Raw genomic sequence first — 14,065 nt, forward strand, 5'->3', positions numbered from 1 at the left:
ATCTGTCCATGAGATTTTCCAGGCAAGGATACTGGAGTGGGTTGCCATTTCCTTCTCCAGGGGATCGTCCCAATCCAGGGATCGAACCTGGGCATCCTGCACTGCAGGCAGATTCTTTACCGACTGAGCCACAAGGGAAGCTGTAGCTTTTTTCTGGAGAGAAAAGGAGGATGCAATTGAGAAGGTTCACACAGGGCTTCTAAGAGTAATGCTGCAATTTTTAAAAACTTGTACACAAGTGTCCTGCTGTTCATGTAAGTGATATCATATAGTACTTGTCTCTGATGTATTTCACTTAGCACACTCTGATTATAAAATAATCCTTGCATGATTTTACTCTGATGGTTTAATTTTTTTTACGTTTAAATCTTTGAATCCAGTGTAAAGTATATGGTATGGATAAACTATTTTTTCCTAAATGTCTAAATCACAAACTGAATAATCCATTTCTTTCAACAATTTGAAATGCCACCTTAAAATATACTCAATTTCTTGGTGCATTTAGATTTCCTAATTTGTTCCACTGTTCCACCCTATTCACACACTTCTATTCATAGACAAATACCACAATGTTTTAAACACTGCATCTTACAATTAGGTTTTAACCTGGTAGAGCAAGTCCTCTCTTCTAGTACTTTTTTTTTTCCTCAGAATTTTTCTGGATTTTCTTGCTTTTGTTGTTTTGATAGCTGAGCTTTCAATTAAACAACTATAACAACTGTAATATGCACCCTGATTTAAGAAGAGATTAAACGTGAAAAAAAAATTACCTTTTATGACCAAAAAATAGTAGCAATACGTTTCATACCTCTATACCAAAAAACAAAAAAACAAAAACAAAATACTGACTCAAATTAATAGGTTTTTTTAATCTGAAATAGTGGCTCCTGATTTTAAAAATTGGCTACCTGCATAGTCTATAATAAATTTTATATTTCAAATAAAGCTTTAAAAGTCAGGAAATTGAAGCTTTTTACAGTTTTATCATACACGTATGAATCCCTAGATACAAAGTTTAATCTTGCCTAGTAAATATATATACATATACACCTATATCTTTTAAGTCTCTTAATCCTCAAGTCTTTTACTCCATAGATGTTTCCTCCAGTAATTATTGGAAGAATCTGCTTGTTTGGTCTGCGGAATTTTCCACAGACCGGATTCTGTTCGAGGTGCAACTTAAAATATGCCAGTCCTCTGTATTTCCTGCAACCTGGAGCGGAAACCAGACACTTGACCAGACTCAGGTATACTCTCTTTGGCAGGACTTTACATGGTGGTATTTTCTTCCACTATGGAGGCACACAATGCCCGCCTGTCTCTCTTTGTGTAATGTTATCAACTGTACTGATTTACAATGTCCAGATCCATTAATTTATTGGAAGTTGCCAAAAGTGGACTCTGATTCTATTTTTCATTTATAATTTGACATATTTAATAAAGAGATGCTTACCATCATCTACAATTTAGTTACTCAGCAGTAGTTTATGGAGGAAAGGAAGGATAAATGGTTGATTCTTTCTATCCTTTTATCCAGTTATCCTCTGATGAGCAACAATTGCAGGGTTTTTTGGTTTCCATTTATTGTGACAGATTGTATTTTCCAAAACTTGCCACGTTTCACATGCTTTTCTAGAACTTTGCCACCTCCCCAGAACCCTGTAAGCTTAAACGATCCCAAGAACCTCCTAATGTAACCTCCTTAGAAATGAAAAGATAAATATTTACTTATATATTATTTCCTTATATGTATATATGCACACGTGTATGCTAAGTCACTTCAGTCATGTTTGACTCTTTGTGACTCCATGGACTATAGCTCACCAGCCTCCTCTGTTCATGGGATTTTCTAGGCAAGAATACTGGAGTGGGTTGCCATGCCCTCCTCCAGGGGATCTTCCAAACCCAGGGACCGAACCCACATCTCTTAGGATCTCCTGCACTGGCAGATGGGCTCTACCACTAGCACCACCTGGAACCATATGCATATATAATACAATATAATCTTTATCTGTATAATAATAAATATAACTTACTGTAAAAGAACAAATAATGTTATGGTTAATTAATACCAGTAGGTTTGGGGTGAACTGTTATACAGCTATAACCAACCATATGCTTGCACCTGGAAATGGGGTGCTACTACCAAACATAAAACATGTGGTAATGACTTTGGGATGGAACTGGGGGGTGGAACTGAAAGTTGGAAGGGGCTTGAGGAGACTGTTAGCAGAAGCCTAATGATCTTCATGGAAGCTGTTTTGGTGAGGGCTTAAGAAAAGCATGAAAAATATTTTGGGAACCTGGAGGAAAAAGGAATCTTTGTATGTAGTGGTAGAAGTTTATCAAAACTCTCACAATGGTAAGATGTGGAAAACAGAAAATTAGGCATTGCTGTACATAATGAAGGGGCTTCCCAGGTGGTGCTAGTGGTAAAGAATCCGCCTGCCAATGCAAGAGGTGCTGGAGACACGAGTTTGATCCCTGGGTTGGGAAGATCCCCTGGAGGAGGACATGGCAACCCACTCCAGTATTCTTGCCTAAGAATCCCATGGACAGACAAGCCTGGCCGGCTACAGTTCATGGAGTTGCAAAGAGTCTGAAGAGATTTAGTACACACTATCTAATGAATTGACGGATTTAGCTAGACAAGAGTCAGATCAGATCAGTCGCTCAGTCGTGTCCAACTCTTTTCAACCCCATGAATTGCAGCACGCCAGGCCTCCCTGTCCATCACCAACTCCCGGAGTTCACTCAGACTCACGTCCATCGGGTCAGTGATGCCATCCAGCCATCTCATCCTCTGTCGTCCCCTTCTCCTCTTGTCCCCAATCCCTCCCAGCATCAGAGTCTTTCCCAATGAGTCAACTCTTCGCATGAGGTGGCCAAAGTACTGGAGTTTCAGCTTTAGCATCATTCCTTCCAAAGAAATCCCAGGGCTGATCTCCTTCAGAATGGACTGGTTGGATCTCCTTGCAGTCCAAGGGACTCTCAAGAGTCTTCTCCAACACCACAGTTCAAAAGCATCAATTCTTCGGCGCTCAGCCTTCTTCACAGTCCAACTCTCACATCCATACATGACCACAGGAAAAACCATAGCCTTGACTAGACAAACCTTTGTTGGCAAAGTAATGTCTCTGCTTTTGAATATGCTATCTAGGTTGGTCATAACTTTCCCTCCAAGGAGTAAGCGTCTTTTAATTTCATGGCTGCAGTCACCATCTGCAGTGATTTTGGAGCCCAGAAAAATAAAGTCTGACACTGTTTCCACTGTTTCCCCATCTATTTCCCATGAAGTGATGGGACCGGATGCCATGATCTTCGTTTTCTGAATGTTGAGCTTTAAGCCAACTTTTTCACTCTCCACTCTCACCTTCATCAAGAGGCTTTTTAGTTCCTCTTCACTTCCTGCCATAAGGGTGGTGTCATCTGCATATTTGAGGTTATTGATATTTCTCCCGGAAATCTTGATTTCAGCTTGTGTTTCTTCCAGTCCAGCGTTTCTCATGATGTACTCTGCATATAAGTTAAATAAACAGGGTGACAATATACAGCCTTGACGTACTCCTTTTCCTATTTGGAACCAGTCCAGTTCTAACTCTTGCTTCCTGACCTGCATACAGATTTCTCAAGAGGCAGATCAGGTGGTCTGGTATTCCCATCTCTTTCAGAATTTTCCAGTTTATTATGATCCACACAGTCAAAGGCTTTGGCATAGTCAATAAAGCAGAAATAGATGTTTTTCTGGAACTCTCTTGCTTTTTCCATGATCCAGCAGATGTTGGCAATTTGATCTCTGGTTCCTCTGCCTTTTCTAAAACCAGCTTGAACATCAGGAAGTTCATGGTTCACATATTGCTGAAGCCTGACTTGGAGAATTTTGAGCACTACTTTACTAGCGTGTGAGATGAGTGCAATTGTGCAGTAGTTTGAGCATTCTTTGGCATTGCCTTTCTTTGGGATTAGAATAAAAACTGACCTTTTCCAGTCCTGTGGCCACTGCTGAGTTTTCCAAATTTGCTGGCATATTGAGTGCAGCACTTTCACAGCATCATCTTTCAGGATTTGGAATAGCTCAACTGGAATTCCATCACCTCCACTAGCTTTGTTCGTAGTGATGCTTTCTAAGGCCCACTTCACTTCACATTCCAGGATGTCTGGCTCTAGGTCAGTGATCACACCATCGTGATTATCTGGGTCTTGAAGATCTTTTTTGTACAGTTCTTCTGTGTATTCTTGCCATCTCTTCTTAATATCTTCTGCCTCTGTTAGGTCCATACCATTTCTGTCCTTTATTGAGCCCATCTTTGCATTAAATGTTCCTTTGGTATCTCTGATTTTCTTGAAGAGATCTCTAGTCTTTCCCATTCTGTTGTTCTCCTCTATTTCTTTGCATTGATCGCTGAAGAAGGCTTTCTTATCTCTTCTTGCTATTCTCTGGAACTCTGCATTCAGATGTTTGTATCTTTCCTTTTGTCCTTTGCTTTTCGCTTCTCTTCTTTTCACAGCTACTTGTAAGGCCTCCCCAGACAGCCATTTTGCTTTTTTGCATTTCTTTTCCATGGGGATGGTCTTGATCCCTGTCTCCTGTACAATGTCACGAACCTCATTCCATAGTTCATCAGGCACTCTATCAGATCTAGGCCCTTAAATCTATTTCTCACTTCCACTGTATAATCATAAGGGATTTGATTTAGGTCATACCTGAATGGTCTAGTGGTTTTCCCTACTTTCTTCAATTTCAGTCTGAATTTGGCAATAAGGAGTTCATGGTCTGAGCCACGGTCAGCTCCTGGTCTTGTTTTTGCTGACTGTATAGAGCTTCTCCATCTTTGGCTGCAAAGAATATAATCAATCTGATTTCGGTGTTGACCATCTGGTGATGTCCATGTATAGAGTCTTCTCTTGTGTTGTTGGAAGAGGGTGTTTGTTATGACCAGTGCATTTTCTTGGCAAAACTCTATTAGTCTTTGCCCTGCTTCATTCCGTATTCCAAGGCCAAATTTGCCTGTTACTCCAGGTGTTTCTTGACTTCCTACTTTTGCATTCCAGTCCCCTATAATGAAAAGGACATCTTTTTTGGGTGTTAGCTAGACAGAGTATCAAGCAGAATGTTCTCAAGTGCCAACTGGTTCCTTTCAGCAGAGTATAATAAGGATAGAGTCAAGCTTCTAAAACATAAACCAAAAAAACTGTTTATCTTGCAAGCAAAATTTGAAGAAAATATAAAGGACCCAGTACTTGGTGGGTTAAAAAGTGATACTGTTTCTCATTTTCAGCCTCTCCAGTTAGCAAAGATCCTTTATGACCTCAGAAAGATCTCAGGAGGTGCTCCTCATAGAACTTTTTACACTGAGAAAAGGCTCGCTAAGGACAGCCTTAAGAGTATGCAACCCATATTCCTTTTATTAAACAACAGGACTGCTGAGAATCTTAAAGGGTTTCAGACCACAGTAGCCTCACAGGGAGCCTAAAATGGAAAACAGCTTATCCTAGTCAGATTTATGGGTGTGGCTTTTGTCTAATGGAGTAAACCCCAGAAAGACCCAAAAGAAACCCACAAAGTCACTAAGATGAAAAACAGGCCAGCCTGGACTAAAGGGGAAAGAGTACAAAATGAATTGAAGTTTTTGGACTCCAGAACGTCTACAAACAGACATAAGTCTGAGAAAACAATTCGGCTGCCAACAGGCTACATTTCTAGAATAGGAAGGATAATGTAAGGAGTGAAACCTGAAGCCCAGAGGGTTAAGGAGCCCAAGAGTTAAGGAGAAACATTGCCAAGCAGAAGGACTAAGTCCTAATTAAGCAAGCAGCAACTCATGCCAGATAGATCTGACATTTGTTACGAACAGTGATGCTGTGTGTCTCTTTTTTTCTGCCTTTTGGGATGGGAGTGTCACACTGTATTGTGCATAGGACACATGGGGAACAGATAACTTGTCTCTTTAGTTTACAGGTCTTTAGACTGAAAGGAAAAGCACTTAAGGAACTGCACCCAGGGGATCACATCCAAGATGTTTTGTGTGCAAAGGGAACTGATTTGATGACAAGATCCTGGTCTATTAGTCTAAGTCTAATGCTGTGATGGGATGAAGTTCTGGAGGGTTCTAAGGAAGGTTGTGAACACATCTGCATGTGGGGGATGTGAGTTGCTGTGGCTACAGGGCAAACCATATTATCCAAAACTGACTACAGTAATACTTCCTGTAATATTAGCTCTTCCAGCAACTCGCTGCTGCTAAGTCGCTTCAGTCGTGTCCGACTCTGTGTTACCCCATAGACGGCAGCCTACCAGGCTCCTCCGTCCATGGGGTTTTCCAGGCAAGAGTACTGGGTGGGGTGCCATCGCCTTCTCCAGCAGCAACTCGCTATCCTCCATCAAACTGACATCTATGCACCATTTCCTGGAACCAGGACAGGCCTAAGTTATCAATTTACTAATAAGGGCAGTAAGTGATCCTCTGTGACATCTGAAACCAGGAGGACATAAAGGGAACACAGCTTCTGCCTGGCTCTGCCTCTCATCACACTTGCTCTGGGAACCCAGCCACCAAACAGTGAGGAAGCCCAGACATGTAAAACCCCACATATAAGTGTTCCAGCCAACAGCACCAGCTGAGGTCTCAGTTGCACCCAGTATCAACTGTCAGACATGGGAGTGAGGAAGCCTCTGAGATGACTCTAGCCCTAGCCACTGCCTGACTACAGCCTCACAAGGGATGCTGACCAAACTGGCCACCTGAAGCCAGGGAACCCCCAGAACTGAGTGAGGCAATAAATTTTTACCCCAAGCTCAAGGTGCCTTATATAGTTACCACAAAGCAAAACAGGATCTTTACCAACTAATAGATTTAAATACTTTTGATGGATTTAAACCAGCTGCAATTATTATCTGTTTAAAAACTCAAATTGTCCCAATTCTGGCCAATGGATACGACTTCAAGTTTATTACGTGTTATATTACTTTTAATATTACACACACACACACACACATCTATTTATCTATCTTTAGATATCTACCTGGAGGGCTTCCCAGGTGGCACTAGTAATAAAGAACCTGCCTACCAATGCAGGAGGGCTTCCCTCGTAGCTCAGTTGGTAAAGAATGTGCCTGCAACACAGGAGACCCAGGTTCAATCCCTGGCTCAGGAAGATCCCCTGGAGAAGGAAATGGAAATCCACTCCAGTATTCTTGCCTGGAGGATCCCATGGACAGAGAAGCCTAGCAAGCTATAGTCCATGGGGTCGCGGGAGTCGGACATGACTTAATGACTAAACCACCACCAATGCAGGAGATGTAAGGGACACGGGTTGGATCCCTGGGTCAGAAAGATCCCCTGGAGGAGGGCACAACAACCCACTCCAGTATTCTTGCCTGGAGAATCTCATAGACAGATGGAGATCTCATAGACAGAATCTCATAGACAGATGGAGAATCTCATAGCCTGGTAGGCTACAGTCCATAAGGTGGCAAAGAGTTGGACATGATTGAGCACGCATGCACACATTTCATATATCAGGTCATTTCCAACTACCTGGTGCTTTTTCTCTGCACTGTAAGATTCATTTATAAAAGTCACCATTTAAAGTGCATGTCAGTGCCATTTAGTACATCCACAATGCTATACAACCATCACCAGTATTTAGTTCCAGAACAGTTTCATCACTCCCAAAATAAATTCCTGTACCATCAGGTCTCCCCACATTCCCTTCTCCCTAGCTCCCGGCAGCAATTATCTACCTTCTGGCTCTACAGAGCCTGTTCTGGACTTTTGGTACAAATGGAATAATGCAATATGTTGCCTTCTGTGGCTTGTTTTTAAGGTTCACCTATGTTGTCACATGTATCATGTATGTAACTCGTACTTAATTTCTTTTTGTGAAATTAGTTTGCAACTAGTTCAAACTGAATGAACTAGTTTGTTGTATAGATATACCATATTTTGTTTATCTAGACATCAGCTGAACATCTGAACTGTCTCTATCTTTTGCTATCAACATTCACCTACAAGTTTTTGTTTGAATACCTGTTTTCAGTTCTTTGGGGTGGAACTGCAGGGTCATATGGTAATTCTATGTTTAACTCTGGACCATTTTACACTCCCACAGTGAAGTATGAGGGTTCCAATTTCTCTACATCCTCACTTGTTATTTTCTGTTTTTATCAGAACCATCCTGTTGGCTACAAAGTGGCTATTTCACTGTGGTTTTGATTTACATTTCCTTAATGTCAAAGGATTTTGAGCTCTTTTCTAGAAAAATTTTTAATTTTGTGAAATCAAATTTATCTTGTGTCTTTTGGTGTCCTGTGTTAAGAAACCACTGCCAAAAAACAAAACGTTGGCAGTCAGTTAGACGTCCATTTGAGAAGAGTGGGACTTGTGTGTGTGTGGGCGGGGGGAACTAGGGTGAGGAGGAGGAGGAGGAGCAGGAGGAGAAAGAAAAGGACCCGAATGCCTTGAGGGGGAGGGGGAGATGAAAGATCCCAAGAGTGGACAGGACGGTCAGGTGAGTGCCATAGGGAAAGGAAACGAAGCCAAGCAACCGAACACACTCCCAACGGTGGTTTTGTTCAGTCCAAGATCAAGATGTGGACAGCACGGTGTCCTCCAGCACACAGCGACACACAGGCCTCACTCGGCAGGGGGAGTTCGGGATAACCCTGAACGCTGAAGCGGACAAAAGAAGCCGTCACGTTCATCCATGGCTGAAAAGTACCATGGTCCCACGACATTCCAAACTCCTCTCAAACCATTGAAAGACTCACTCACTTGCCATTCAAAATGTAGAGAACAGAAAAGGAGCGAAACGATGGTGGCTGGCTGGCTGGCTGGCTGGATTTCCGTGATGGTGTGATTAGGGAACACATGGACAGAAAAGCATCTGATTCACTTGTGTAAAGAATCTCTCTTGCCTTCTCAAAAAAATACAGTAAATTTGACATGAAAGTAGCATTATTTCTCAGTAAATTCATATTCTAGATCTAGGAGAAAAAGGGCTCTTCAGTTATGATAAAGAAATGGCAGATATTCATCAGTATGGCAGAAGCAGGAAGGTGACATTTCCCTAGTTTCCTCTGCATCTATGTGTGGATATACATTACCTATACATTCTCAATCATGTACTCTAAGTCACAATGTAAAATGTATTTCAAAATGGTTTGAAAGCAACTGATCTAGAGAAATAAAAATGAATAAAAAAAGATTCTAATATCCATAGAAGTAAACAGGCTGCATCATATATTAAACTCCTTTCTACCATGTACACCTCGCTACCTACATCTATTACTGAGCAACAGTGTTTTATTATCCTAGTGAAAAGAAAGAATTCTAAAAGATGATAGCTAAAAATATCCACACACAAGTTCAGTCCTAAACTAGCCCTGCTATCAAACTTGGTCTTAGTTAAATAAATTAGCTTAGTCAATCCTCAAGAATAATAATGTCTCCTTCTCTTTTAAGATCAATGCATATGCAGTGACCACTCCCAAATTTATAGTCTGGGAGAGGGTGAGGCTAGACTGAAAGCCCGGGTCCTCCAAACCCCGTGTCCACCTCAAAAAAGGTTGGACCTGGCCATGCAGTCCTGAGACTAAGAGAAGACGGATGGTGTCAGGTCTGGCAAGTGAGGAAGAATCAGAGCTCTGAAGCTCATTCTGGGAAAGAAAGAGCAATTCATTCCTGCTGAATACCCCCATGGATGACTAATTCCAGACACTGAGAATCAGAGTCAGCTGAGGTGGTTAATTTTATATGTCAAAATAGGTGTTTTGGGACAAGATCAACATTTAAATCAGTGAACTACAAATAAAGTGGGTTGCCTTCCACAATGTGGGTGGGCCTCACCCAACCAACTGAAGGCTTGAATAAAACAAAAAGTCCAGCCTGCCCAAGCAAGAGGCAATTCTCTAGCAGACTGCCTTCAACCAAAACTGCACCATCAGCTTTCCTGGGTCTCTGGCTTGCCAGCCTTCAGACTGAAAATGGACCATCTCTTCTGGGTATGTGCATATCAAGCCTGCCAGCCTCCATTACAGATGTTGGACTTGACAGTCTCCACAACTGCATGGGTCAAATCTTTATAATAAGTCTATCTATATACGCATCCTGTCGGTTCTGTTTCTCTTTTTGTGTTAGTCACTTAGTTGTGTCTGACTCTCTGTGACCCCATGGACTATAGCCCACCATCTCTTCTGTCCATGGAATTTTCCAGGCAAGAATACTGGAGTGGGTTGCCATTCCCTTCTCCAGTGGATCTTCCCAACCGAAGTATGGACCCAGGTCTGCAGCACAGCAGTCAGATTCTTTACCATCTGAGCCAAGTTTCTCTAGAGAAGTTCTAAAACCTATGGAGGTTGGTTAAAGGGAGGTCACATCAACACAGTTGCTGACTTTTTCTGGGCTCCAAAATCACTGCAGACGGTGCAGCCATGAAATTAAAAGATGCTTACTCCTTGGAAGGAAAGTTATGACCAACCTAGACAGCATATTAAAAAGCAGAGACATTACTTTGCCAACAAAGGTCCATCTAGTCAAGGCTATGGTTTTTCCAGTGGTCATGTATGGATGTGAGAGTTGGACCATAAAGAAAGCTGAGAGCCGAAGAACTGATGCTTTTGAACTGTGGTGTTGGAGAAGACTCTTGAGAGTCCCCTGGACTGCAAGGAGATCCAACCAGTCCATCCTAAAGATCAATCCTGGGTGTTCTGATGTTGAAGGACTGATGTTGAAGCTGAAACTGCAATACTTTGGCCACCTGATGCAAAGAGCTGACTCATTTGAAAAGACCCTGATGCTGGGAAAGACTGAGGGCAGGAGGAGAAGGGGATGACAGAGGAAGAAATGGTTGGATGGCATCACGGACTCAATGGACACGTGTTTGGGTGGACTCAAGGAGTTGGTGACGGGCAGGGAGGCCTGGCATATGCGGTGGTTCATGGGGTTGCAAAGAGTTGGACACGACTGAACGACTGAACTGAACTGAACATCCTCTTATGGAAATCAAGAAAAAGTCACAGAACACATTAATCTTTCAGTCAAACATGTCACACTTGTGACATGTTTATTTACTGAGCATCTATTAGGAGCTAGGGACTATTATGAGTACTGATATACAGTCCCTTTGAGGAGCTTCCATTTTAATGTGGAAAACACATAATAAATACACAGTACGTCAGGAAGTATAAGAGCTACAAAGTAAAACCAAGTAGGGTAAGGGTAGGTTCCAGAGTGATGCAAAGAAGGAGAAAGTGATCAGAGGTGTCTTAGATAGGGAAGGCCTCTCTGAAAGAAAAGTGATATCTAAGAAAATATCTGAATGGAGTGAGCTAAGCAAAGATGTGTGGGAGGACTTCAGGGCAAACAGCAAATGAAAAGGTAATCAGAAGAACAGAATGAGGCAGAGTAAAAAAATAAGATATGCAAAGAGCCAGATCATGAACAGCCCTGTGGATAGGTAAAGAGTTGAGATTTTATTGTGATATGATGGGATGTCACTGGAGGACATGGCATGGTCCAGTCCATGTGCTTTTTTAAAGGCCTTTGTTAACAACAAGGTAAAGAACTGACCCTAGGGTAGACTGAGGAGATAGATCAGTGACAACCATGCTGTAACCTTTGGGCAAAATAAGGAAGAGTGGGCCTGAAAGGAGGACCCCAAAGATACACCTCTACAGTTTTGCCCTGAAAGTTTGCTCTGCTTCCTGCATACTCCCAGGCCCACTTGGGCATTTTGGCAGCCCAGATTCTAAGATGGTTCCCACGATCTCTGTCCCCAGTGGTTAAGCCCATGATTAGAGTTGTACAGGCAAAAGGGATTTTACAGATGTAATGAGGTTTCTCATCAGTTGACCTGATTTATCAAAAGGGATTTATCCAGGTGGGTTTGCCCTAATCACATAAGCCTTTTAAACCTAGGTCTGGAAATCATAAAAAGGGAAGAGATATTAAAGTCTGAGAGACAAGCTCATGGTAGCCTGCAAGAAAGTAAACATCTATGTTATAATCTGCTTCTGAGAATCTTGTGGCAAAGAACTTCAGGCCGCCCCTAGGTAGGTGAGGTGAGAGCTAGCAAGAAAACAGGGACTTCAGCCCTACAGCTGCAAGGGACTGAATTCTGCTAACAAACTGAAGGAGCTTAGAAGAGGACCCTGAGCTCCAAATGAGAGGGACACATCTGGACCCCTTTATGACAGCAAGCAGATAACCCTAACCATTCACCTTTAGAAACAGTAAGGTAATAAATGGGTGCTGTTTTAGGCTGCTCCATCTGTGCTACCTGCTATGTACACACAGCAGTAGAAAACTAATACACACTCCACTTTCCTACGGAACAGCCTGTTTCTCTTACCCTGGAAACGAAAGGGGAAATGGAAGAGAAGCAAACTTGGGGGAAAAAATTGACTTTTCTAACCCACTGAGTCCAGGGACCTTGCTCAATTGCTCAAGTCACAGAACCTGTTTTGTAAATTCCACATTTTGCCAAAATACCAATTCTCTTTCCATTGTGAGCAATGGAAGTAGGTTTACTATTTTAAATTTCAGTAAATTACTTTGATGTGTGTGCTTAGTCGCTTAGGCCTGTTCGACTCTATGCGACCCCATGGACTGTAGCCTGCCAGGCTACTCTGTCCATGAGAGTCTGCAGGCAAGAATACTGGGGTGGATTGCCATTTCCTTCTCCAAAATTACTGTGATAATTATGCAGAAATAAAGGTAACTCCTTGGACGTCTGCCAAAGTTGTCCTAGCACCTAGAGACAGAGATCCTCAGGCTAATCTCAGAAACTAGCACAAGGTCAGGCGCTTAACCTTCCTCGAGTTCTAGAAGCTCTAACTCTTACTCTGTTTTTTATTCAGAGTAAGAATAGCTCAAGAGGCGTTCTCAGCTACGAAAAGAAAGGCAGTCCTTCCTGGATTACAACCTTGACCCCTAAAACTCGGTCTCTAGCAGTCCAGGCACCTCCTTAAGGTGCAACAAGCCAAGAATATGCGTGTCCCGCTGGGAAATGTAGTTTTCCCCCCGTCGACCTTCAACCACTGGATCCGCGAAACCACTTACGCGCCGAACCGGCGACCCGGGCGCCAGCAGCCTCGATTGGTCCTAGACTGAGGCAGCGAGGGGCTGATTGGATGGCACGTCCCCAAAGCCGTGCCTCCCGTCCTACACCCGCCTCCCCGCCACCTTCTCTTCTCCACGCCCCATCCCGCTTCAGCAATAATCCTCCAGTCATTCCCGTCCACCTAACTCCCGAATTAACTGCCTCACGGGCCCACCCAGGACTCTCGCGATAAGGGCGGCCCGGAGACACGCCTCTGTCTGGGGCCTAGGCAAAGCCAAAGCCTCCCTTATTTTCTGCTGGTTGGCGAGAGTCAGTTCACCCTGCGCTGTCTCCCGGCGCCCCCGTCCTCACCTGGGCGGTGGAGGTCACGCCGGATAACTGACAGGCTCGCAGCATCTTTACTGGGCTGACGCCGCTGCGGGTGTAACTGGGAGCTAGGGCGGCGGCGCGTGTAGGGTACACGGTACGTCCGTGCGTGCCTGCGTCCGTGCCGCCTCCGCGCCGGGCGTACCGGAAGGGCAGCCAACGACTGCGCACGCGCAGCCCCGTCTTGCTCCGGTCCCGGCCATTCGAAGAGGGTGGGCCCTTTCCAGGCGGAAAGGGAGATTTCTCCTTCCGGGTCGCGCTGAGAAGTTGGCTCTGTTACCCGAAATGTAGATTGCTAGGTAAACGGGAGGGCTGGCAGTGGATCGGAAACTCCGGCTTTGGTCCGCCCTGGAACCGGGCAGGTGTGACTCGTCGAGAATTTAAGCAAGAAACCATCTCAGCCATTTCTGTCAGCTGGATATTTCGTAGAAAGAAATGGATTTGCCGAAAGTTACGTAAACAATGGTGTGGTCTCTGCGCGTTCCTTTCGTTTCGCAGCCCTTCAGGGAGTCATCCTGCTTAAGGAAGATTCAGTTCAGTTCAGCTCAGTCTTAGTCGTGTCCAGCTCTTTGCAACCCCATGGACTGCAACACGCCAGGCTTCCATGTCCTTCACCAACTCCGGGAGCTTGCTCAAA

General features: G+C 43.6%; 1 protein-coding gene across 8 annotated transcripts in view; it reads right to left on the reverse strand.

Moving 5' to 3' along the window:
- Positions 1 to 13,629, reverse strand: part of IMMT (inner membrane mitochondrial protein) — a 41,733-nt gene extending 28,104 nt beyond the window's left edge. For 4 of the 8 annotated variants that reach the window (XM_070379436.1, XM_005900358.3, XM_070379435.1 and 1 more), the window contains exon 1: positions 13,414 to 13,579. In XM_070379436.1, coding sequence (XP_070235537.1) covers positions 13,414 to 13,458 — 45 coding nt within the window. In that variant the 5' untranslated portion in view covers positions 13,459 to 13,579. Of the gene's footprint in view, positions 1 to 13,413 lie in introns of all 8 variants that reach the window. The other 4 variants (XM_070379437.1, XM_005900359.2, XM_005900357.3 and 1 more) reach the window with 2 other exon arrangements.
- Between the last annotated feature and the right edge of the window lie 436 nt (positions 13,630 to 14,065).

Source organism: Bos mutus, chromosome 11 (genome assembly GCF_027580195.1).
Source record: "Bos mutus isolate GX-2022 chromosome 11, NWIPB_WYAK_1.1, whole genome shotgun sequence".
In the NCBI taxonomy this organism is placed as follows: Eukaryota; Metazoa; Chordata; class Mammalia; order Artiodactyla; family Bovidae; genus Bos; species Bos mutus.